Source organism: Acinonyx jubatus, chromosome B4 (assembly GCF_027475565.1).
Source record: "Acinonyx jubatus isolate Ajub_Pintada_27869175 chromosome B4, VMU_Ajub_asm_v1.0, whole genome shotgun sequence".
Taxonomy (NCBI): Eukaryota; Metazoa; Chordata; class Mammalia; order Carnivora; family Felidae; genus Acinonyx; species Acinonyx jubatus.
This window is the reverse complement of record NC_069387.1, coordinates 99580644-99608070: the sequence shown is the minus strand read 5'-3', so window position 1 is coordinate 99608070 and position 27427 is coordinate 99580644. Positions and strand designations below refer to the sequence as shown.

General features: G+C 35.7%; 1 protein-coding gene across 6 annotated transcripts in view; it reads right to left on the bottom strand.

The window, feature by feature from the left end:
* The window catches only part of NAV3 (neuron navigator 3), a 373689-nt gene that overhangs the window by 26847 nt on the left and 319415 nt on the right, over nt 1-27427 (bottom strand). For 5 of the 6 annotated variants that reach the window (XM_027071189.2, XM_027071191.2, XM_027071193.2 and 2 more), the window contains 9 exons: nt 20249-20360; nt 13275-13396; nt 12244-12264; nt 11386-11558; nt 9608-9761; nt 8230-8404; nt 3456-3553; nt 605-700; nt 167-335 (listed from right to left, as the gene is read on the bottom strand). In XM_027071189.2, coding sequence (XP_026926990.2) covers nt 167-335; nt 605-700; nt 3456-3553; nt 8230-8404; nt 9608-9761; nt 11386-11558; nt 12244-12264; nt 13275-13396; nt 20249-20360 — 1120 coding nt within the window. The remainder of the gene's footprint in view (nt 1-166; nt 336-604; nt 701-3455; nt 3554-8229; nt 8405-9607; nt 9762-11385; nt 11559-12243; nt 12265-13274; nt 13397-20248; nt 20361-27427) is intronic. The other variant, XM_027071190.2, reaches the window with a different exon arrangement.

Genomic DNA, 27427 nt, shown 5'->3' with positions numbered 1-27427 from the left:
AAGTGAAATTGCAAACAAAGAGGAAGAAAGAAAGAAAGAAAGAAAGAAAGAAAGAAAGAAAGAAAGAAAGAAAGAAAGGAAAGAAAGGAAGGAAGGAAGGAAGGAAGGAGAAAGAAATGTTGGCTAAAAGATACAGTTGTGTTTTTCTTTTCATTTTTCTTTTTACCTTTCAGGTTCACAGTAATGACGTTATTATCTCCAACAAGATATCCACAAGGCAGCAGTTCAGGCACTTCTAGGCTATGGGATCTAATTAAATCTCCTACACAGTAGCTAGCAATGCAGTCCGAGCTCAGACCAAGGCTAGTGGATGTATCAATTCGGAACACATATTCCTAAAATGATACACACAAAAAAGGAAGTCAAAACAGAGATTCAACTCATCTACTACAAATACAAAACTCCTGGGGATATGAAGCTAGCTGTCAAGATTTTTGAAATGGGCAATAAAAGAATTATTAATATCACACAGCACAACGAGAAAGCTTTCCTTACTATTTGAAAGGGAGGTAGGAAAAGCAAAGTCCACGTTATTAAAGCTAAGGAAAGCATGTAAAATAAAACATATGTGAAACTTAGTATCAGGAAATTTTGTACAACTTACCTTAAAGAGACGTCTGATTACACCATCTAAGACATCCCACTTGGTTTTTCCACTAACACCAATGGATCCTATCAAATAGGCCTGAGACTTCTGATCCTAAATAAGAACAAAGAGAACCCAATAAAACCCAGTCATATGTCTTATTACTACATTTCCTACTAAAACATATTAATGTACTACTACTAAGGACTAAAATGTTTATTAAGCCTATAGGTCTTATTGTAACAGACCTGCATGGTATATTATATAAAATAAAACACACCCCAACAAACTAACTAAACAAACAAACAAGGTAACATCAATAGTAACAAAAACAAGAAAGAAAGAGATGAGATGAAGTGGTATGGAAAACTAATTCATGACCTGTTTGGTAATAGGGAAAATAGTCTTTTGCTTTAATGCAGCGGGTGCCTTCTTGAGTAGATGCAGCTTGGTAGAAGGGAAATGGTGATCGAGAGGCAAGAGAACTATTTCACATGAGACCTACAACTTCCTCCTACTAATTTTGTGGCCTGATCTTTGTTAAGTCTAAAATTCAGGTTGTTTTCATGTATTGATTTAGATGATATCAAATCCAGCTTTTAAAACTAAGTTATCCACAGTAGCATGGCCTTCACATATTTACAAAAACAGTTTCCACTTTGAATTTATCAAAAAATTTACTACAAGAACATGTCAGGGAATCCTACAGGAGCCATTTTATCGAGCAAAGAATGGTCCCAAATTTAGTATCTTCTTTTGAAAAAAAATTTGTAATGTGTATTTATTTTTGACAGAGAGAGAGACAGAACACGAGCAGGGGAGGGGCAGAGAGAAAGGGAGACACAGAATCCAAAGCAGGCTCCAGGCTGTGAGCTGTCAGCACAGAGCCCGATGCGGGGCTCAAACTCACAGACGGTGAGATCGTGACCTGAGCCTAAGTTGGACACTCAATTGACTGAGCCACCCAGGTGCCCCTATTATCTTTTTTTGTGGGATGGGATTTTGAGGACTTTTTACATATATTGGACAAATAAACAATTCGAGATTTATAGTCTGAGTGGGGCCTCTTTTATGATGACTGGAAATGGTTACATAAAATAGTGATCATGACTCCAGTAGATATAATTAGCTAGTTGCTATGTTATAATCTTGGTTCTAGTCACCGACTGTATTATCCTCAAGAGGTGGTAGAATAACAACTGAATCAGATATTAGAAGATAAGGATTCTACAATGCACAATATCTACCACCTCACTTAAGAAATGTGACTTTAGGTAAGTCACCTAGCCATCTCATCAAGAAGCCTTGATTTCTTCATCTATAACATTTGCCTCTATAAGGGTAAATGATTATTACCACTATTTAGATATAATCCAAGTTAGAAGTCAATACCTTTTTCAGAAAAGGTTAAGAAATTCACAACAAACCATTGTGATTTTTTTTTTTTTTACTACTCTTATGGACTGAGTGTTTGTGTCTTTCCCAAATCCACATGTTAAAGACACAATCCTGTGTGATATTTGGAAATGAAGCCGTTAGGAGGTAATCAGGTTAAGTCAGTAGAATGGCGCTCTCATGATGGCATTAGTGACCTCATAAGTGGCGGGGGTGGGGAGAGGGAGACACCCAACTTTCCCCCTCCCCAAGTACACACACTGAGGAAAAGACATGTGAAGACATATTGAGAGATGGCTATCTGCAACGCAATAAAAGAGTCCTCACTAGAAACCAAATTAGCTAGCCCCTTGGTCTTGGACTTTACCATGGTGTGAAAATAAATTTTTGATCTGTAATACAGCCAGTCTATGGTATTTTGTTATGGCAGCCCAAGAAGACTAAAACAGTTCCTTTCAATGTTCAAAAACATTGCCGTTTAGAATTATGTTAAAATGGAAAACTTGCTTTCTAGTAGTATTATAACCCAGTCAAAACAAATGTGTTCATACAATGCTTTGTAAGTAGCTGCTTTCAAATTAGAGATAGCTTAAGCTTCACTGAGACTATTAGAATCTTTCACATGAAGACCCACTTGGGAAAATCAAGCAAAAATCTACAGCTCAAGAAGAAAGTTTATGGCATTGGAATTCTTGGAATATTTTCTCAGTGTAAAAATTCACAAGTGCTATCTTACTTTTTAAACTTCAATATTTCAACTATTTTAAAATTCCAAAGGACTTTTCTGTTTTTCTGTTTGATGGGAACAAATTCAGATACTTGCAGATTTGTATTCTTGGCCACTCGACTACAAACTCAACTTGAAATAATATTTATAGTTTTCAAAAAAGACTTGAGTCACAAGGACATTGTCAATTTGATAGCAATAATTGATTCCAGAAAAATTAAAATATTTGCCTTATCTTCTAAGACTTTGCTTATAAATGACACATAGGTAGCATCAATAGAATTTTCATACTAAGTTCATTAAATACATCTTTCTAGTGTCTAGAATATTCATCTAGCATATAGTCTCTTCTTTGTACAAAAACTATATTGACAACCCTGGCAACGTGTTACTACACATCATAAATATCCCCTGTATTTTACAGATGACACCAAAAGAATGTTAGACAAGATGTTTATGTCAAAGAAAATAATGATTCTTTTCTGAAGTGATAGAAATGAGAGTGGTTGACAATCACTATTGTCATCAGTGAATAAACATGAGATATTGAGACATATTTCTCCCTATATAATGATGTAATTTCTTTTGGGTCCCTAACTTTCATGCTTTTATGACATATTAAGTGAATGACAAGATACACACTGCTGATAGCATATTTACCAGGACAAATATCCAATATAAGATACATTTGATTCATGGTCATGTTCATCCTTTAGGAATATTTAGAATTTAAGATTAAAAACATACCTTTGCTCGGCCGTAGCCCTTGCTTATGGAGACTATAATTTTCACACTGCGGCCATCTTTGTGTCCAGTTGTATCACCAGCATCGTCGAGCAAAATATCTACCAAATTTTCAAAGAAGTAAGTAAACACGTGTGCGCGCGCGTGCACACACACACACACACACACACACACAATAGAGTCATATTAGCTTGGAATTGTTACTATCATTGTTTTCTCCCTCACAGTTTTATATCTATCAGTAGGAATATATGGCCTTTTTGCTTCCCATTCTAGCCTAACTGGTTTGAAAAATCTCAGCTTTCAAGAAGATGAATTACCGTGGTTGGGCTGAAGGTTCAGTCTAGGAATTTATTTCTGCTTCCAAAGATCTTCACTCACATGCTGGGCCATTGCCCTCAGATGGGGAAATGAAGGGTCTCTTTTCCTATTGCACACACGTCTGAGTAATACCTGGGTAATATTCAGTTACCATCATTGAAACTGTGACACACTGAAAAGCCATTTGGTTTTTCTATCCAACCTAAAATATCCAAGCTCAATACCCATGTAATTTATGAAAGCTAAGGTGCTGAGATTGGGTGTCAACTAAAATTAGTGCTAAGCATTTGGCACATATCCAGCTATGTTACTGCTTACCTTATATCTATAATTATTAGGTACTGTTACTGAATTTCAACCACAGCATTATACTTCCCTATAGAAGTATATTAATTATCACTCTCCTGTACCCTTTATGCTTATGGTTTTAAAACCAAAACAGTATTTCTAGTAATCAGCTAAGACTTACAGAAGCCTGATAAAGCTAGCTAACCTGCAAGCACCAGCCTTTAAATATAATTGAAGATTAATTTTCAAACTATACCATATGAGATTAACATCCAATTTGGATAATTATTAATGTCAACTATCCCACATATATGTTACTATAGAGCCACATTTAATATGGCTTTGAGGATAATGTTATTATAGAGCCATGTTTAATATGAAGATAGTGCTTTGTGCAAAAAGGAACTCAGTTATGTGCTAAAGAGCACATGAGCCTGGTGACAAGGGGAGTCAATTACTGTGACTAAATTTATAGAGAAAAGGATGTGAATGTACTCGCAGAGAAACAATAATTTAATCAAATAGTTTTTGAAAATAGAATGGTTCTATTATCTTAATAATTAAGAATATGTCATTTCACAAAGGAAAGAGTAAAAAAATGCCTTAAGATCATAACAATAAAAACATCCACAGATTTTGAGTAAAATGGATATTTTTGCCAAAATTTTTTAAAATATCAAAGACAATCTCCCTACTGGAAATTCAATTCTTTTGCCAGATCAACATCCTCACAATCTCTTACTTTTTTGCTTATCTCAGTCAAAAATAAAACCCTTTTTTAAGTGTCATTTAATCTTCTTGCTCTTTTTCTTAGAAGTTTAGAGTGGCTTATGTTGGCTGCATGCATGTAAATTTCTGGTATCCCATGACCAAATTATCTATCTCTTTAGTACTTTGCTCAATTAGTTCTAAATGTTCATAAATATTCAAAAATACTTCTTAAGCCTAAAAGATACCAGGAACTGTGCTGGGTATTGGGAAGGAATACCCATTCAGGTGAAAAGGTAAGAAGGAAAATGAATTTCTTGCTCTTTCGGCATGTGTTAAGTGCCAGAAATAAAGGCATGAGGCAGTGAAATAGAGTAACTGAAGGGAGGCTGCTCTACACAGATAGGGCATCCTAGAAGGCTTCCATGGGGAGGTGGTATTTGGAGATGAGACCAGGTGGCTGAGAAGTGCTACGCAAGTAAAGACCAAGGAAAAGAGGTCCAGAAAACAAGAACAAATGCAAAACCCTTGATGAAAGAGCTATGTGTGTTCAAGGGTTTGGGTGGTAGGAGGGTGGAGATCAAGGGGTTGGGGGGACTAGTATGGAATGATGTGGAGGTAGCTAAGGGCCAGATCATGAGTGGCCTAGTACTCCACATCAAGGTATTTAATCTGATTTCTGATCTACTTCTCTGCCCAAGTTTGTCTTGGAGCAAGTTTCTCATTTCACTTTATGCTCACTCTTAAAAACTGCCAGAACTGTGAAATTCTTCCTGAAGGCAGTGACGTACATGTCTACCAGTAAATGAATGAATGACTGTCCTTGGCTTCTCATACGGCTACTTAAAGGAAAAGAGTATGGGAGTTAAAAGATCAGATGCTGGATTCATCCAGACCTGGGTTCAAATATTAACTCTACATCTTACTAGTTGCATGATCTCGAACAAATCATTATAGTTTCTTTCCTAAGTGTTGGTTTCCTCATCTGTAAAATGGGGCTCAAACAGCCCTTACTTCATAGGGTTACTGAGACCATAAGAGATAATGCTTTTACAACACTTTCTCCCCAGTGTTTAATACCGCCAGCTGTTGTAACCACTATTCACTTTGTGCAGGTGTTTACTGTAATCCCTTCTCCACACAGTGGGAGGAGTACATCCTGACTCACTCCGTGTCCCCTCCTGTCCTCACCATATCAATAGGATGATCACCTGAAGAAACAACTCCAAGAAAAAAATGAAAACCAGCAAATTTGAGGTAAGGGTTCTCTGTGGGGTTTCCTTAATGGAAAATAAGTTATGGTTCTCTGTCAATATTTTAAGGAAAAATAAAAAGATCTGCCATTTTGGTTACAATCCAATGAAGTTATGACAAAAAAAAATGAAGTCTTTTCAAATTTATGTCTTTACTAGATGTATGGAATGTGTAGTTATATTTCAGGAAATGAAAGTTTGTCAATTATCCACTCTCCTGCCTACTTCTCTCCTTTTTAAAAAAAAATTAATCATGAAGCCTAGAAATTTTTTTTTTGTTAAAAAGCCACAGCATAAAGGCATTTTTGATTTCCAATTCTGAATCCACTACACAAGAGTGAGGACAATGAAAACAGTATCCTAGTCATGTGATTTAATGTTTTTTTTAATTCAGATACAATTATCACTAATGAAAAATGATTAAAGAAATAAAATAATATAGAACTAAAGATAAAATGTATACTTAAAAAGTACATCTTTGAAACCCCCTCAAAACATTTGCCCCAAATTCTGATTCACGGACATGAGTATTTTCAGGCTGATGAATACAGAGATTATAAATTTGATTTATTATATTTTATATTTATCTTTATGAGTTTTAGTTTTTCCTAAACATGAATTTTTAGTTTCATTTTTACATGGCTTCTGTTTCTAAACTATCTTTAGTACTAACTGTGCCTCCTTTAAACTTTACTGTATTTCCATGAGATAAAACAATATCACATAACAAGCAGTGAATTCCTGCCATTAAGCCATCGTGTAAGGTACCAGCCCTTGCTCGTCTTTCCTTAAGGAGTCCAGCGAGGACACAGACACTGACTGCCTTTGGCTGTGGACCCTACTTTCACTTCTCTGTTAGGCTCATCACGGACAACATATAGGATTTTGCTCAGGGCCACCAGAATCTATACATTTAAAGTTTTTTTTTTTTCTTTGTTGGCATCTTTTGAAGAGTGTGGATGATGACACCTTACAGACAATTTACACATTCAAGTTACGACCATAGTCCCATAGTTTGATTCTGCTGAATGATTTTTAAGTTCGTTTAATTTTGACCTCTCTCTGTTTCTTCTTGGCTACTAACATTGGTTTTACTTGATGCTTAGTCTCAGAATTCATTTCCCTCCCTCAATACCTGCCAAATGTTATATACAGTGTTTTCCTGAATTTCAGGGAGTTCCTACTTGTCTTTTAGTTGCCACTTGCCTCTTCTAAGAAGAAAGCAAGTTATATATTTAAGCCCTTCATTTTACATTATGAACAGCAGATGTAACAGAATTGTTAACATTCTGACTTTTTAGAAGAGGTATGACTTATTACAAATTTTCATCAATATCAGCATGCTGTATCTCTGTTTCTCTTCTTCATCTCTATTTTAGTGTAATTTAAGGCAAGCCGGGAAGAACTATATAGTTGTATAATGGAATCCAAAGTTACCCAGGAACATGCATATCATTGGTTTCCAAGCGTCATCTGGTGGCTATGCTTTGCAATTACCACAGATCTTCATGTAACTCTTTCCTAAACTAAATCTTATGTACATAAAATGATTCACTGCTATATACTTTATAACTGATAGTTCATCAGATACGAAGACAACATTATGTCATATGATTCTATTTGTGATGAAGTAAAACTGTACCCTGGTTCCATCATTAGTACCGCTGCACACAATAACAGAATCCAGTGAATTCTTTACATTTGTTGAAAATTTAATAGAACTGTGATGTACTAGCATTATGTTCTCTCCAGGTAACGTCATGCACAATCATCTGGTCAAATTAGGAATAGGTCCTGATGCACTCGTAAATGGGCTTTGTACACTTAAAATACTGTACGACTGTGTGGGATTATTAGCATTATATTCATAAATACTAACGATCGCCACTGAGAATATCATTTCTTTATTGTGTTTGTAATCACCAAGGAAGTATTTCTCAAGCACAAGTAATTTTTTAAAATGATATGGAAACCATTATGTCTTACGTCTGTCACTCTTTCACAGAGCATATTCTTTTAAAAATATAACAGAGTAGAATACATTTTTAGGAGAAGAATAGGACTATTTCTGAGAATTCAGAGTGCTAACATGTTTAGGAGAGTGAGTTTAAGAACAGCGGTGGGCACGATTCTCCAATGCCAGCCCCCTCTCCCCTCATGAAATCATAGGCATGATTTCATTCAGGCAGGTGTGTGCACAAAATTACCTGAGGTAACAGACTCTGTGATATTCAGGTTGTTCAGAGAAAGTCCTAGTGACTGGCGTGAAGATGAGGAGGACGAACTACTTGAGGACTCTGACGGAGGACGAGCAGGCTTAGCTGCGTGACCAGTTTCTGCCTTCAGGCGGTCATTTTCGGCCTTCAGTATTTCAATTTCATTCTGTTGTGAAGACGGAAAATACAGGAAAACAAAATCCGGCCAGTTTGTGTGAGAAAATGGCACCAACTCTTTCATCAGAGGTAATTATTTTGTTTATTAAATAAAGCATGTGGTGATATGTTAAGTGAACAAATATAGATTATTAAAACAGGATTTTCTTCCAAAGAAGGTAAATTATTAACCTAGTCTCTGTTTCTTACATACATACATAGATTCATGTATTCACGAATATAGACACACTAACCCTTAGAATTTATATAAGTATTTTTTGAATATATCATATATTTGAGGGGTCTTCTAGGACTTGGTCCCATTTGAATTAAGAGTCATATATTTGAAGAGTTTGCAAAATTTCTCATTTTAAATGCATTGTTAAATCTCACAGGTAAATAACGTCATTTGTAATAGTCTGAACTCACGTAGAGTCGACAACCAGAGCAAAACAGAAACAGTATCAATAAGGTGACTTAACATTACTGCAGAATTCCAGCCAACATCTGAAAAGTTGTTGTTCCTTCAAAATGGAGCACTAAGCTCATGAAAACAAAAACCTTTTGATGAATACATATGGTAGCAGATAAATCTGCTCAGCAGTGAGTTTTTCTTATTTCAGTCAACTGTGGTACGGAGTGATGACTGGTTTACAATAATAAAATGAAAACTTAGTCTGAGCCCAGCCTGGTTCTGAAATTAGCCTTCAGATGCTTCCCCAAAATACAAAAGCTTTACTTTTACAGATGGCCTTCCACACCACTGTTACTTTGCATATTTAGAAGGCTTGTGTTAAATTTCTGTAGTTTCCTCATTACGTTTTTTTCCCAATAGAAAATAGGTAAAAGTAATTGAAAGTCAGATGTCAAAAGAACGGAAAAAAAACAACACAAAGGCAAATCGTGGAAAAGTGTAGACACAAGGGTTGTAGTAGTTCCTTTAAAAACTCGGCCCTCAAGTGAATCCAATCACTAGTACACGTGTCTTGAATGGCCCTTGAGTGCAACTGGCCAGTCTGTACTCCTCATTCCAGCCTTGGATTTGACAAAATGCTCCATTCAGTATTAAGAAATGAGGTGCAAAGACTGAATAAACAGACTGTGTTTCCACAGTGGGTTTAAAAGTGAGATTTGTTTTTATAATAACCAAGAGTGGAAAATAAGCAATATTTTCAATCTCTCCTCTGTTCCTTGAAGGTGTTTCAGCACTGACCTGCATCCGGTTCATGGCTTCCCGGATCTGGTCAAGGTGATGAGCAGAGCTGAGGGCCTCCAGTCGGATATCTGTTAATTTTAATTCCTTTTCTCTGAGCTCGCTCTTCAGCTGCAGAATTATCTCTGCCTCAGCCTCGGTGCATTCACAGATCCTAAAGAAGGAAACAAACACAAAATCAGCGGTAGGGGAAAGCCGGAGGATTCGGAAAAGCAGTGCTTCTTTTAAGGCTGAGCTGCAATATTATCCAGCAGCTACAGAAGTTATTTGCTACCAGCAACACCTAAAGAGAAGGAGAAAGAGTTTTACAAACGGCAACACATTCACAGGTTCAAAACTGAAAACAGTAGCTGTCTTTTTCCTTTAATCCTTTCTTCCTATTTTCTGAACTTTAAAAACAATCCATTATTACTGAATACCAAGTAATCTTCAAAATTCCCTTGTTGCTCATATTCATGGGGCTGTGGAGTCATAGTATGACACCATTTCATTCTACCATTGTTCAAGGGACTTAAATCTCTATTTGCAGCTTATGAAACATTCTTTTTTTTAAGCAGTTATGATATTCTTAAAACATTGATTTATTTTTCTTTTTTTTTTGTAAACCGCCAAAGAATAACATTATTTGCCACAACAATGTCTTCAAGTTACCATGAAAATCCAATATAGATATTGTAGAAAATAAATCAGAGAGATTAGTTTTGGATATTTAACTCATGGAGGAGGGTTATACAACCCTCCTGGTAGACTCAGCTGATTTAGGAGATCGGACCAATGAAGCTAAATCACAGGTTTCAACCCATGCAAGCAGGCTAGTCGAGGGCTACCTAAAAGTCATATACATTATTTCCTTATTATTTTGTTATTGTTGTCTTGTGGGCAGTTTTGCAGGAAATATGGTGAAAGAACTTGTTTTATATTAACTGATATCTCTTCCATTTAAAATGCGAGGACTACATTTTTGCTTTGTTTGTTGCTTACCAAAATGATAGTGTTATGTTCCTCCTTCCTATACACGTGATGGAATTATCTAGGATCTACAAATGTCTTAAATGGTCCTACTAGTGGCTCTGTGCTACGTGAGAGTTCTCTGCTAGTCACAGTCAAGAAAATTTGATTCAAATAGTATCTAAAACAAGGAATTACCACATCGAGTACATGTTCTACATCCAAAGGTTTCATTCATTCTTGTAATAACAAATAGCAACGATAAAAATGCTATGCTAGATTATCTCGTGGAATTAAAGACAAATGGATTACAGCTTGGTTTTAGGAAAACAGCTTTGACTTCAAAAAGAGAAAGACAGAGGTTTTTATCATTGAAATGCATGTGAGTGGTTTTAGAAAGAGCAAAAGCAGACGCTGCTTAGGTTAGAATCTGGGTCTTTGCAAATTTCATGCATCACACGTCATTTTACCGGGATCTATGCTTGTAGATCACAGGGCCATTTTGCCGTTTCTTTGGTGGCCAGACAAGGGGTGACCTGCATTGAATGCACAGTGAGACAGATACACGGACAAACGCAAGTGAAAAGAAGTGAGAATAAATGACTCATAAAAGTGGAGAATGAACTTCAAAAACATGCCAGTTCTAATATGTGAAAAGCAAAGGAGAAACAAATGCTGTCCATAGTTCTAAGGAAGATCTGAAAACGATCGGCACAGATGGTGTTGCCGCTGTGAAAGTACAACCGGACTGCATTTAGAACACAAACATGGGCTTGGCCCGAAGTTGCTTTTGAAAAATACTTCAGCATCCTGCCGACGGAGTGACTTACGCTGAGGCGGATTGTGAGGGCTTCATGGACGCGGACCCACAGTCACCTGCATTATGGGGCAATTTAGGGGATGCTGGAAGGGATGAGTCTGTAAGCTCTTCAATGTCCGAATGTGAGGAAGGAGGCTTGGTGGACTTTTTCTTCCCAAAGGCTTGTTTGAATGAGCTTCGCAGCTGCAAAGAGGACAGAAATTACCTTTCTTGTCTATTTGCCCTTGGCAAATTTTGCTTTGGGGCGTTAGTTTGCAGATGCTATCCTAGCCACTGCCTGGGGTCAGTATGTACAAGCAGAGGATTAAGAGTTGCAGCACGGTATCTCTAGAAAAAAATGATACCATGTTTTGTGGTTTGTCTTATTCTTATATTAATCCAGCGCAGCGCAAACACGGAAGGCTTTTCAAATAGTGCAAGGTCAAGGGCATGGCTGTCAGAGCACTCATTTAAAACTAAGTACCTTGAAGGGATCTCCACTCCCAATGCTTCTCTCTTCAAGGCAATTTGTTTTAAATGGCCACTTTAGCGCTACAATCAAGTCATGTCCTGCTGACAGTATAAACTTAAAAAGCAAAATGAAATCAAATTCACCTAACACTTCATTAATTGTGATTTTCTATTCAAATTTTTCAATTCCCGTACTATTCAAAACCAGAATTGGTATCCCCTACAGCGCTATTCAGAAAGTGGTTTTACCTCTTCTCTTGAAAATTTGAGATTAAAATGAAAAGACACAAAGAAAAGACATACAAGGTAATCTGTTTTTAAAAGGTATAAAAAGCCTACTGCCAAAATGAATAGCATTCATGCCAAGGTAGGGTATTTTTTATAGATGCATGCCAAATTGTCCACGGTTTATATTCACCTCACTTCCTCTAGAGTTCACCTTGCAGAAACATGAAAGAGTGTGGAATTACAAATCAAGGGAAGGAAGGCTGATCAGTATTTTAAAATATTACCTGTATAAACATTTTTTAAACAAAAAAATATATATTTCTTTCATTATTTATAGTAGGCACTCCAGTAAAATCCTCTGATGGTTTAACGTTTTGGATTTCATCAAGAGTTGTACTTCTTTCAAAAATCGACCTTTGTTTCATGGCATTCAAAGAAACCCTTTACTTCGTGGTTTTTAAACATTTTGCTGTGATAGCATCTTCTCCGTTTTTTTAGCAAATGCTTTGTGCTATCATAAATTAAATCTCTAGCAAATGTAAGGCAGTGCTCTGTTGAAGCATTTCTGTTTCTGCTATATTCTCTTGGTAAAAAAAAGATAGAAAGCAGACACTCATGTAGTTCATTTCTCGTGAGGCGAAGCTTTATTTACACTATAAGCCCTGTGGAAGTGAGAGGTGCGAAGGCCGTCAAGGTTTCTTCTGTCCCTACTTTTACAATCTATTTCTTCTCCTCTTCCCCCAGCCCCACCATCAGTACCATCACCACCACCACCACCACCACCGCCACCACTCCCACCATCTCTCTTTCTTTCTTGCCTCCACGATAAATCCCTGCCCTGTCATTTACTAACAGACGTTATCTTATTTTTCCTTACAACAACTCTATAAAGTCAGTGTTGATGAACCTATTGTTACAGATGGGAAAAATGTAGGCCCCCTCAAAGGGTGAAGGAGCCTGCCTATGGTCCCAGTAGTAAGTGGCAGAGTGGGGATTCAAACCCAAGCCTGGTCCTGACTTCAGCATCATGCCACCCTAATTTTGGTGACGAGTCCAGCATTCAAGAGGCCAGTTACCTGAATGACAGTCTTTGTAAACTGCTACAGATTTCTAAATCTCATAAGGAAAAAATAAAAACAAAAACAAAAACAAAAACAAAAACCTGACTCATTGTGCAATAATATGCTTCTGAATGAGATGAAATGACCATGGCTTACTTACCCAGTTTTTCTTTTTCTTTTTCTTGGAGTCAGCATCATTACCACTACCAATGCTGGAATGGCTTGTGGCACTGTTGATACTAGAAACACTTTCAGAGGAATGTTGTCTTCTGATACGGAGATCTAGCAACAGATAGACAATATCACATTAGCTCATACACTTTCACTGGGAACAAACGAGACCATTAGGCTTCCTGAGAGGAAGTCTGCTAATAAAAGTCAACATGGCTTTGTGCAAATCGTTTCAGGGCAGCTTTGGTTTTTAAGTGTAATAAAATACAACCTTCTTTGCTTTAATTAAATGCGTTATCTTCATTAAGATTCATTGAACATCTCATATAAGTCTGTAGCATTGGTGGTTTAATGAGTTCCAAGTTTTTACCCAAAAATGAAATGCTATGCTACTGATTTCCACTGAATACCTGGATCAAACAGATCTTCCAAGTGATTTATTCCAAATGATTACTCCCATGGAGTAAATGGAAACTCATAACTGCATGAGAATTAATTGTGTCTTTTTAATATTAGTGCTTTGGATACAGCTACCGAAGCCAAGTATATTAATTTTCCATTTCATAGAATCATACCATGATAGAGCCAAAACAAACCTTGGAAGTCATTTAAGCACTTCAATTCACAGATGAGGAAATTGAAGTGCAAAGAAGTAACCTGACCGAGGTCAAAGAGTCAGTGGGGGGAAGACGCTCAAGAGAGAATCTGGGTAGATGACATGTATACACTAAACAGAGCACATATTTAAGACAACGCATCATAATCCCTGCCCATGACGTGGAATAGTAATGGTGACAGTAACAATAACCACAGGTAATAACAAACCTAGCTTTTACTCTGTGTTGACTCTGACCTGGGATTATTTAATTTCATTCTTAAAGCAAAGTGTTGAAATGAGTTTAATTACTAAAAATCATTTGACCAGAGTTACAGAGCTGAAACACAGTAGAGCCAAGCCGAGACCTGGACAGATTGTAATGTCTGTCGTGCTAACTGCCACATGATACGGGCTTGCTGTGCTTCTACAAAGCATGTAGTGCTTCTCTAGTCACACAAGACGATTTGAAAAAAAAAAAAAAAAAACTTTTGGCATTTATTCACATTTTGAAGATATCCACTTACTCCATAAAATCAGCCTATAAGATTAATTTACAGTTGTTGAAATTGAAATTTTACTGAGAGTTAAATAAGTAATTTTACTTACTGCTTACAGTGAACTAATATTAAGTGTTAGCGGAGACACTTCCAATTCATAAAATTACTTTTAAGGCCCAGTCTACTTTAAGGTCAAATCTATTATTATATTTAATGGGCATCAACGCAGATTAGCCGAGCAAAAAATTTCAGTAGAACTTATGTCAGAAATCACTATATAGCTTTCAAAAAGTTTCCATAGAAACAATAGTTTAAAATCAAAGCTTTCCAGTTGACAGATGTATTTAACAGTACAATGCCCCATGACAATGGAACTATAACTGGTTCCTTTTAAAACATATAATCAGTGAACATGTGTGTGGGTATGTAATATATGTATACATATCTCCATCCTTAGTCATATACATATATATCAACATATACCTCAACTTTTTCCCTTAAGATATTCAATACACTAACAAATTTTATAGGAGCCAAAAATAAAACTATTTTTCAGACTCTGTAGATTGTGGCCTCTTAAAAGTGCTTTAAAAAATAATGATGTGTTTACATGCCCCAAACATTACCAATGTCGCAACTTAAGGCATTTATAGTATCTTTTAATCAACTAATACTAGAAGTTGTATGAATAAAGAAAAGAAGAATATGTTGGTACTTATTTGTATCTTACATTTCTGCTGTGCTTGGCTATAAGCTTTTGTGATCAAGATACATTATTTTTTAGTTTTTTTCCTAGTAATTGACTTTCACAACTAAAGCAATGGTACTGGATGTTAAGGTACTCAAGAGTTTTTATTATATCCAGTATTAATAAATTGTATTTGGCTTTGATTAACCTTCAAAATTTGAGAAGAGAGGTAAATTCTTATAATCATAGGTCAAAAGTAGTCCTTGTAGGTATTATTTATCTTCAGTTATGAATGCATTCACCAATAAAGAATAAAGAGAGAATCTGGGCATAAAACATACTTGTTGAATTATTATGAACCGAATTCATTATACTGAAAAGCAAATTTCAGTAATATCATGGAATGAAAGGAATTTATTTTATTCATCTCCAACAATTTCTTGCTAGTGTTTGTAAGTATTTGATTCAGTACATGTGACACTATAGAGCTTGGAAAAGAACGGTTGACCAAATGGATGTGAACCTTATGAACGAATGGAGAAGCTTATTTTAAAAGTCTGTATTTCAGTTACGTGTTTGTTCATCCATTCATTCCCACTTCCCACCCTTCTTACCACCGATGCCCCAGCTTAAGCTATTACTAACACTTCTCTGCTTTACATCAAGAAGAGCTGTCCAAGTTCAAACCATTCTGTAAACAGTAGCTAGAGAAATCTTTAAAAGGAAAATGTCATCATTACTCCCTTACTTCAGACTTTTTAGTAGATTACCATTTTAAGAAGAAAGAAAATATTTCAACTCTTAAAAATGGCCTAAAAGTCCCTCAGTAATCCGGTCAGTAATTGTCTCTCTAACCTGGTTCTTCTTATTTTACCTCTGCTCATTGTATCAGCTCCATAAAGGCAATAGTCTGCTTTCTATCTCAAGACTCTTCTGGAATACTCCTCTTTCAATATTTGCCATATACATTGATAATTGTTCCTTGGATCTCCCATTAAATGTTGCTATCTGGGAAAGGCCTTTCCTGACTATGCACCTCCAGTAGGTTCCCTGCTACCCTTGCTTTCTATAGCACTAATTCTTGTCCATTTTTTAACTTATAACTGTTTTGCCATGCATATTCAGCTATACCTATGATCACAACAATTGCTAATTTTCTGCTCTCCCACAAGATTTAAGGGTTATTTTTTTAATGTTTATTTTTGAGAGAGAGAGTGCGTGAGAGAGTGGGGTAGGGGCAGAGAGAAAGGGAAACAGGATCCAAAGCAGACTCTGCTCTGATAGCAGAGAGCCGGATGTGGGGCTCAAACTCACAAACCGTGAGATCATGACCTGAGCCGAAGTCAGACGCCCATCTGATGGAGCCATCCAGGTGCCCCAAGTGTAAATGTTTAATGGAGACAAAGATTATATCTGTTTTGTTTACCGTTGTAGATCCAGGACCTTGTGCACACTATGGCTTATGGTAGGCAATCAATAAGTGCTTATGGGCAATATTATTCTTATTCATTCAGCACAACTGTTTGCCTAACATTCCTAAAAATGTATTCACTGTTGATAGCAATTTACTACGTGTTTTGTTAAATTGGTACATCTCAAGGAAAAACTATTCTATGTTTATATACAGAGGTAGTGACTTAAAAAAAGTGTATTTTGAAAAATAAAAGTAAAATTTTCTATTATTTTACCTTTCATATATGGTTATATATATGTATCTCTGTATCATTAAATTTACACAGAGATATATTTATAACCTTTTGTGGCAGTGGACTGTGAGTCCTTGAGAGTAGGGGGCTTTGTTTTTTTATCTTTGTATTTCAAGATCTAACAGAGCGACTAGTATGTATCAGCTATTCAGATAACATTTGTGCATGAATAAATAAATTTATTCTATTATAGACTGCTATTATTTATCAGGCTCTGTTAATAAATGGGATGAACACATAGAAAATAGAAAGTTACATTAATTACGTGATTTTGTCTCAGTTTGACCTGTCTATAAAACTGTTGCCTCACTCCATATATATTGTAAGACTACATGTTACAAATTTACCTGACATAAATGTGTAAAGCTCTCGAAAACCAAATCCCAATATGATTTCAGACTATAAGTTTATAGCTTATAGCTTATACAATCACCATAATGACCCATGGAAAGATACATAAACACTCCAACAGACTTTATTTTCTGTATGTGATGCCAATGGTCAGATAGTAAGAATCAGTTTGTGTTCACTGAATATATATTATTGAAACATAAATATCCTATATACACTTATAATTGTTTTTGTCAGTTTTAAATCTTATAAAAATATTTTTTAATATTTCTTGACCAATTTGAATATTAACTGTTATCATTTTACTCATTTTATGTGCCCCTCCCACATTAGTGAGCAGAGGAATTCCTTTTTTCAATTCCAGTAGATACATTAGGGTACTTGTTGCCTAAGATAAAAGGAATCCTTCCAGAAAGTTTTACTTCAGTGACTTGTACTGTGTTAAAGAAAGGATTAAGTCTTTTTCAATCCCTTCTCTGGACCTATTTACAACATGAAGATTCAGAACATAAGCTGCTTTATTATAGCTCTAAGATAAGCTTTAAATATGCAGTAATTTTCCATGTAGCATATAAATCAACTCCCCCGCATGGAAAGTTGCTAAATTCCTAACAGAAGTAGCCCCTAGAGGACTAGTTTGTCCTTCAATTTAAGTATCTCTCACTTTATAATTTTTTTCTAAAATTTGAATTCTAGTATTTAAAAAATTGCATTTTTTAATTTTATTATTAAAAAAAAATTTTTAGTATTTATTTATTTTGAGAAAGAAAGAGAAACAGAGTATGAGCAAAGGAGGGGCAGAGAGAGAGAGGGAGACACAGAATCCAAAGCAGGCTCCAGGCTCTCAGCTGTCAGCACAGAGCCTGACGCAGGGCTCGAGCCCATGAACTGTGAGATCATGACCTGAGCCAAAGTTGGATGCTTAATGGACTAAGCCACCCAGGCACACCAAAAATTGTATTTTCTTAAATTAAAATTCAAATAAACCCCTTTTATGTGTACAGCACCCCCACAGTCACTTGGATTGAGAAAACTTACCACCCTACCATTGATTAGAAAAGGGAGACCTTACATAAATTAGGGCACCAAAGTACAATGCAAATTTTGATAGAGGAACTACAGTTATCTCCAGAAACATACCACAAGGGGACCTCATTAATTTTAAGGGTCAAGGAGGCATATTTAGGCTAACTCTCTTAGGTCTCAAAACGTTTTTATGCTGAGCACACAAGGCAGAAAATTTTAAGTAGAAATAAACAGAACATACAAAAAACTTTTAGAGAATTAGAAGAAGTCAGGGTAGCTGAAATATACAATGTGACAAAAAAGCAAAGCATAAGGTCTAGACCAGTGTCTAGCAAATAACTGATAATCATTATATATTTGTTGAGTGAACAAAGATGATGAAGAGAAATTATGTCATGTTAAGAAGTTTGTATTTCATCCTAAAGGCAAGGGATACCTATAGATATTTGTTGTTGACTAATGCTCTGGTTTCAGTGTGAAGAATGATACAAAGTGGTATTAAGATGAAGGGCAGGAAGGATTTAGGAGTTTGTGGTCACAGTTCAGGGGAGAGATAAGGGATGGTAATAGTAGGATCTGAGAAAAGGGAACATATCCAAGAGATATTTAAGGGGTGGAATCAATAGAACTTGGTGACTTAATGAATGAGGAGAGGAGGATATATGAATGAACATCTAGGTTTATGGCGGGCTAAATGGAAGAATGGTGGTGCCACTTACTGAGGCAAGGAACACTGAAGGCAAAGCAGGTCTGAGAGGGAAGATGACAAGTTCAAATTTGGAGATGTTGAATTTAACATGACAAAGAGACATCCAAAGATAACCAAGTGGAGCTCTCTCTTATGCAGCTCGATTTATAGATCTGCAACTCAAGAGATGAGCCTGGCCTGAAGAAATATTTTTGACAGTTATCAATGCATAAATGATAATTATAGCTAGAGTATTAGATGAGTTTATAGATTTTTAGATAGGAGAAGGGAATCACAATGCACAAAATCATAATGGAAGAGAGTTTAGGACTGGGTTCTAAGAAATATCAGCATTTAACAAAACGATACAAATGAGTAAACCTGCAAAAGAAACTTTCAAAGAGATTTCAAAGCAGGAGGAGAAAAAACTAAGAATGTGAATATTATAAACATTACAGGAAATTAATGTGTCAATTAGGATGGAATGGACATCAGTATACAATGCGGTCTGCAGGTTAAATACAGTAAGAATTTTAAATGTGGTACTAGATTTCGTGTCGTGTAAATCATTATTGATCCTGGAGAGAACCCTTTTGGGTTGATGGTAAGAGATGCCACACTCGAGGAGTCCAAAGTGTGACCGGCTGCTGGAGACATTAAAAGATTCCATAAAATGTTCCCAGAATTCCCCTGGAAATGGAAACATACATGATAGGGCATTCAAGATTTATAAAAGCATTTGTTTAGCTGGTGAAGAGTTGAGCATGTGGAATGCCATTGAAAAGAGGTAGGGCATGAATAAGTAGAACCTATGCAAAGAAAAAACTGACATGACATTAACACAAAGCATTTCTACAGTGGGAAACTAAGGGGTGGGGGTGATGGCAAAGGAGATTATCTTATTATTGTTTAGAACTGACAAAGCATAGTAATAATTAAAAGTAGACTAACTTTTAGTCCTTTTTCTTATTGTTTTTAGCATTTTCATAAGAAGTGTCCCTTTTTAATGCCTCCACCCAGAAGGAGCTGTTCCACACACTTTCTCCTTGGAATTTGACCATATTAATTAATTTATTTTCTTTACAGATCTAGACTTTGATGGTCTTTACAGGGTTTGTTTTGCTTCAAGTCAGAGATAAATCTATTAGCCAACCTCCCCAGCCCTACTTTCACCAAACCAAATGGAGAGAAAGGTGTGTCCTACTATAGAAGCAAATTCCTTAAACTTAATTAAAAATTTATTTGATGAGGAAAGCTACTGTTCTTAAATTCTGGGATTCTGACTGCCTTAATACCAACTTATTCCTTATAAAGGACAATGCCACTGAGTAAAAGCAGCTTCACTCTAATGAATCAAATAGATATTCATTACATTGAATGAAAAAAAATGGCAATACTTCTAAATATACCTTTGGGAGGGTGGTCTGGACCATTCAGTGCTCCCTGAATAGCTGCCTGGGCAGCAGAGTTCTGGGCCTTCAGCATTTCAATGGTTTCTCTTAGTTCTATAAGTTCAGACTCCTGTGAAACAAATAGAATTTAGAGGTTTTAGTACCTAGAGAGAAAAGTAAAATGTCCTTGCTTATAATTCACTACCAACTGGGTTCAATTGTACGTGGTGCGAACGTCCTGAGAGATTTGGATGCCTGACTAACCTTGTCAAGTTGCATTTCACAATTTCTCATTTAGTTAAATGTAAAGGAGAATAAAAACAAAAAAATGCCTTGGCTATTTTCTTATGAATGTGACCTGAATGGTCTTTATTCCTTTCAAAGGGTGGCACCTAAAGCTGGACAGTTCAACACAAAGCAAGATGTCACATGGCTCATTTTATACCAAACCTATGAATACCACCAGATTACATCACAGGGTTAGCTATCAGGATTGTACTAGTGAATCAGACTGCATTTTACTGTCAGCTGGAAACCCTGAATGAATGACTTCAGATTTTGTCTCTTTGATTTTGCACTTGGGGAATTGATTCTTCATACCCAAGTATAAAAAGAGGTACTCATCCCTAACTCATTGCTACTAAATATCATATTATTAAATTCTGCTTTGCAAATCATGGTCGTCTTAGATTCTGCTACTTTTTATCCAGTAAGATTTTTAGCATGGAGACCTCAATTTAACAAGCCAAAACAACACAGGAATTTTTTAAAGTGAATAGAAATATATGCAATGTACATTCCTTAAATAATAGTTCATCAAAAAGAAAAAAAATGGTAGCTTACAAATCAATTTTTTATACAACATCTGTTTTCTTATTGAACGTAGGGTAACTTTAAGATGTGTCTCAAAGAACATACAAATATGATCTTTCACAGTTATCTAAATGAATTATTTAACCACAAGTGACTACGAGGCAGCATCAGGAAGACATGTGCCTCATTGCAAAATGAAGTAGAGTGTTTTTCTAGCATTGGCAGTATTTCCATTGGGAGCCCCCAAACCAGGAGTATGTAGCAACTCTAAAAATTAGAATTTTTGTCAGCCTCTTAGAGGGAGAATTCCTAGGTAATGTAATTGTTATTTATCATTTTCTCTAGCATCGTTGGCAGAAATCCAAAGAATCAGGCTTGGGTTCTTCCCTCCATAGTCAGTGGCTTATTCCTACTCTCTGTCTTCTGAATATACAAAAAAAGGTAAGATCACAACATTGCCTTTGTAGGAAACTGCTTCAGATATGAGAACATCCAGAGACTATTCGAAACTTAGACACTTAAAAAAAAAGGGGGCAATGCTAACTGAAATGATATCCAAGTTTGGAATAGATACCTAGCACATCCTGGAACTATTATCACTGGATATCTGACGTATTTCTAATGGACACAGATATTAAAAAAATAAACCCTCTTACAGACTTCTAATAGTTTGTAAGTCAAAGAATTACATAATGAAAATCAGTAACAATCTCGTGGATTCATAGATGGATCCTTAAATACTTGACTGTAATTCATTTGCATGTATTTTTCACAAAAGAAACAGGTTTGTGGAAAAGCTCCACTGTCATAATACAAATTTCGTCATAATTTCTGTCTCTCCAAGTTCTATCTAAATTTTGTCCCTTGCTCAATTAGTAATAGGTAAGTTTACCAAAATTTAACGTATTTTCCATTTAAAATAAATTTCCCAGTAGATAAAATGTTTACTGAAAATTCATTCTGCCTTTACCAGAAAATTATTCACAAAAGGAGATCTACTGTACATACTTAATCAATCACATAATTTAAAGAGTAATTTTACAACGTGTAAACTAGAATACAAGTTAAATTTTGATTAAAATCAGATTTTCATCCTTGAATTTAAAATCAACAGTGCCTGTACTGTGGATTAAAATCTGCTGAAATATGTGGCTTTAAGTTGAAAGAAGTAAAATGGAAATGAGATCTCATACTTAATTTTATGAGTAAGCGGACTTATTTCAGGGTCTAAACTTTAATGTTTTCTACGGAAATCTCTTCTCAAAGCTGTTATAACAAAGATTATAAGTGGAATGTTCAGGGAATATTGCTTTTTCAGAAAATAGCTTTTAATGTGAGGTAGAAGAATGCTCACTTTTAAAACTAAGTATCTTCTAAAAAAACATATTAAGCACGTTAGTTATTATGCAGCATGGCACAGTAGACCCAAAGGAAGAATAACTAGGTAACAGATATATTCATTATATAGTTTGGGAAAATCACATACATGAAAAAATTAGTTTAGCCAAATTCATCTTAGTAGTTCTTTAGGGGAACTTCATAAGTACATGCAAGCACCTATAAAATATTCCAGTGTCTTTAATTAAAAGGATAGGTAAATTTAACAGTGATAATCTGTTCAAACCTGAACTAGGTATCTATATACATGCAAAAATTCCTTCCTTCTTTCTTATTTCAGTTGATGAGATCCATCTTCCACATCACTTCAAACTACAGCTATCCTTTTCTCTGAGTCTTCCCATATGATTTTTCCCTTTGCTTTAAATATTTTTCTCACCATTAAAGGCCATGGTAGAATGAGCTTGAAACCTCTTAGTTTGCCTTTCAGAAAAACTAAAGCCCTTCTCTGTGCTTCCAGATCATTTAAAGCATTCAGCTTATTTAGCTGTTGTAGACTTTATCTTTTCACCTGACTTAGGATCTCAGTAAATGTTGGGGTGATTATGCTCAAATGTTCTGGTCTATGTTAAACAGGTGTTTATCTCCTAAGAAAAATGTAAAGCTTCACTTCTACTTATATTTTAACAACAGGGTGTTTGATCACCTATGGTGCCATATAAAAACATCAGTGACTTTATTATTCATTATAAACAGAAAGTCTGGATATGGCTAAATCAGTGAAATCATTTCCTTGGGTTGGCAACAAAGTCAGGGTTATCCTTTCTCTCTTTTTCCAGTAGTAAGTATATAAAGATTAATAGAAGGCACTTGAAAGTGAAAACTTGACTGAGACATATAAATTGTTTTTAAATAGTTTGTTTTTAGTTTTCCTTTTCTTCTCCTTCATAATTATAATTGATTGTTCACATTTATTTTTAAGCCATATTTTTCTAAGGTGATTATAATGCTTGGAAATTGCAATGCTGCTTCCAAGTACAATTATGAATTCCTCTTTTTTTGCTGTATAATTAGAAGCAAGTTCTAGAAATAGCCAAATATAAAATCATTTGATACTCTGAAATATTTTCATATAGTGTCTTTATTTTGAAAGTGACCAAATAGAAGATACTTGAGTTTTAAGAATATTACACTTTCAGGAAATAAAAAAAAAACAAAACTGGAAAATGTATATGCCATCAGGATAAGGATTTAAAGTCTCTTCTAATTCAGTTAGTATCCATTTTCCTACTCTCTTCATATATACTAAGGAGAAGATTGAGGCTAGGATAATTCTGTACAGGATCTTGGGAATAGATGATCAGATCATATTTCATTGATGTTTCTCACTTTTCAAACGTGGTACTTTAAAACTTGGGAACCAAAAATTCATTCACCTACAATAAGCTATTGTAGATAATGATGTCCCAAATACCTGCCATTGATGTAAGATTCCAGTTTTCCATGAAAGTTTCTTGTGTACAAGAAGGTAGATGGAGGCAGTATCTTTTCCAATTGTTTTGTACATGTCTCTGAGGCTAAATAAGTATCAAGGTCAGGCTTGGAATGCTTCAAAATGAGATGATCAAATAGTTTGTCATAATATTCACCTTGCTTGGTATCCTCTCCAACCTAATTTCCTAACTGCATCTGACCTCTTTCCAAGTTTCTCCTGGAAACTCGCAAATTTCCTACAAGCTTGGCAATAAATCTCATCAACCAACTTGACCTTCTAGGCAAGGTTCTTAAAAATTTCTGCTAAACCTGTCTTTGGTTTCATCACACTGACATTCAGTTAATCTTACACTATCTAGCTGTAGTTTCTTTGAACACATCTTACTCCCCATCCCCGTGTGTGTGCCTTGAAATCTTGTAAATGTTTCTACTGAAAGAACCCAGCCAGCCCTGATTCTAAGAAAATACACTAGTTCATCAAATCCCAGTAGTATAAGTAACTTGCATCCATGAAAAATTTATGGATTCAAATTACCCTATGGGAGGGACAGAGAAAGACAGAGAATCTCAAGCAGGGCTTGAACCCACAAACTGCGAGATCACGACCTGAGCCAAAACCAAGAGTCAGATGTTCAACCAACTGAGCCACCCAGGTGTCCCTTGAAATCCTATATTTTTATCATAATCTGTCACCTACTGGAATATATACTCTTATAACCAGTTATACACAGTTTACATATATAGAATGCATATATTATATATGTACACTATAAAATATATGTCATATACATATAGTTCACTGCTAAATTCTCAGTAGCTAGAGCAGTGTCTTATACAGAGTAGAAATTCAATATAACTTTGGTGAATGATTAAATGGACAAATGAGCCTTGGAACTCCAAGAACAGAGTTTCAAAACCTCTGCTCTATATGCTCTAATCTTTTTCCCAGGATTGTTGGATCACCAGAGAGCAATATACCCTTTTATCTCAGCTCCCTGAAGAAATGACTTTACTGAAATATGATTAAATGTTATGCCCTCAGCTTTTAGAGAAATGTCTATTTGAACAGTGATTTTGTCTTTTGTTATTCCATGACCCCGATTTTAAAAACTTTACAATAAATTTGTCCTTGAATTCAGTGCCAAAAAGTTTGTCTCTCCGATCTAAATTATACTCTTCTGGTCAGAAAATGAGAGCTACACATGCCAAGCCATCCCCCTTTGTGTGCTGGCTTCCTTGACATTCAATTCCATTTTGTGCTTTGCAGTAGTAATTACATAGGCTCAGGTGTCTTGTTATATACATTCTTCTACTGGTTTTCACTAGATTCCGTTACTGAGTTGTGCCATATCGTATTACAATTAATTTTATGATTCTCAAAACCACCTTGGATATAGGCAAGTTATACATCTCAGATGTATAAAATAAATTACTTACTAACACTGTTGTGTGCATACAGCTTGCAATGAGACAAGCAATCACTTTATTTTCAGTTAAAAAAGGGCAAGGCAATTTCAGACATCATGGCATCTTCTGAGAAAATTTCATAATTTTGGCAATGTTACGTTATGGATAATTTTAAAATTCCAGGTACTATGCAGATGTATTTAAAAATATTTGGGCATTATTCATAGGCATTATGAAAAAATTAACAATGCGTAGTTTTCCAATTTTTGTAAGAGATTTTACTTATAAATGTAAAGTAATTAAAGGAAATATGGGGGGGTGAAAAACATTAATTTTGACTTCTTAAAGATATGAGACTTAAATACTAGCTATGATTTCTAGTGATATGCCTGGCTTATGGACAATGACAAACTTGGTTTATCCTATATCTCTTAAGGGGAAAAAGGAAAGCAATGTAAGAAAGGTAACATTTTTGACTATCCACTGTATGTAGTGTTATATAGTACCTTATTTGTTCCTCATAATGCTTCTGTAAGGTAGTTATTATAATCCTGATTTTTAAAATGATGACTTTTAAATGAATACATACATACATACATACATACATACATACATACATACATAAAATGATGAATTTGAGGGTCAGAAAAGGAAAATTCCTCAGCCCTTACAGAGGTTCCATTGACGGGGCGCCTGGATGGCTAAGTTAAGTGCTGACTCTTGATCTCAGCTCAGGTCATGATCTCATAGTTTGTGAGTCCAAGCCCTGCATCTGCTCTGTGCTAAAGGCATGGAGGGAGCCTGCTTGGGATTCCTCTGTCCCTCCCCAGCTTGTGCATGCTTTCTCTCTCAAAATAAATAAATAAACTAAAAAAAAAAAAAAAAAAAAAAAGAGGTTCCGCTGAGATCCACACTCAAGCTTCCTTATATTCTTTCCCACTTGGCTGCCCTAAAAGACCTTTGTAATCTTATTTGCCAAGTTCTTAGGTTACATAGCGAAGTGGTAAACTGTACTGCCCATCTCCGCTTCAAAAAAGATTAAGATAAAATTCCTGTGCTCAAAAGGCATTTGTCATCTTCCCTTACAGAACAGGTTTGACAGGCATGGATAGTGCTCTCTTTCATGGGCAAGAGAGAAATCTGTGACACAGGAGCATCGAAGACAAGGGCAAATAACGTTAGAGTTTGCTAATTACACCAGGCTACAAGAGGAATATTTGATTTTTCTCTTTAGTGTAATTGGGCTGTTCATTCAGGGTTTTTTTTTTTTTTTAATGTAAAAATTGGTAAACGAACACAATGGTAACATATGCTAGCTCTCTAAAGCTAATGACATACTTTACGGAACTAAAGACAAAACTGAAACCATCTCTAGGGACAGATATAGGTACAGATTCTGAAAATAGCCAAAGCTTTTCAGATTTTGGATCTCTGAAAATTAGATGAAAACTGGACATCTGCTCAGATCATGCACATATGCAGGTTTTACAAATGTTTCCATACAATTTTAGAGACTGCATCTGTCTCTGACACCCATCCAAGGACCCAGGTTAGGGCCAAAATAATGGCAGAGAGGTAAGTTACTGGTCACCCCATGGAAACTGTCCATACTCTTTCTAGGCAACGTGAACCTTTTTGATATGTCTGCCTTGTGACCTAAATTCTGTTTCTTTCTTTTTAGAATTCCTTCTCCCACTCCGTAAAAACCCGTCAGGTTTATTTTAAAGCTTTTCATATAAATTAGCTTTACTTTTCAAAGACAGCATCCCCAGATGCCAACTAGTCCTTGTTAGTACAAACGACCCAAATCTTCATTTAGCATTCCGCATTTCTAAACTTCAGCTCAGGATCAGTGTTTCAGTCTCATCTCACAGATGCTGTACCCTGAGTCCCTTTACTTTGTAGAGTCCTCACTCTCCTCCAGACTTTCCTCACGCTTATCTCAGATTATAGCCATGGTCCATAACTGGGTTTATAGACTATAAATTTGTGAAAATTCTTGTCAGACTGTAATTCTTGTCAACTGCATAACAAATTGTTCCTGGAATAGTCTAACTCTTCCCCTATACAACTGCTTCTCTTTCTTAAAACATTTGGTATTCTTTTAATGGGTCTAGTCAGAAGTGAAATAGATGGCCTAGAAAG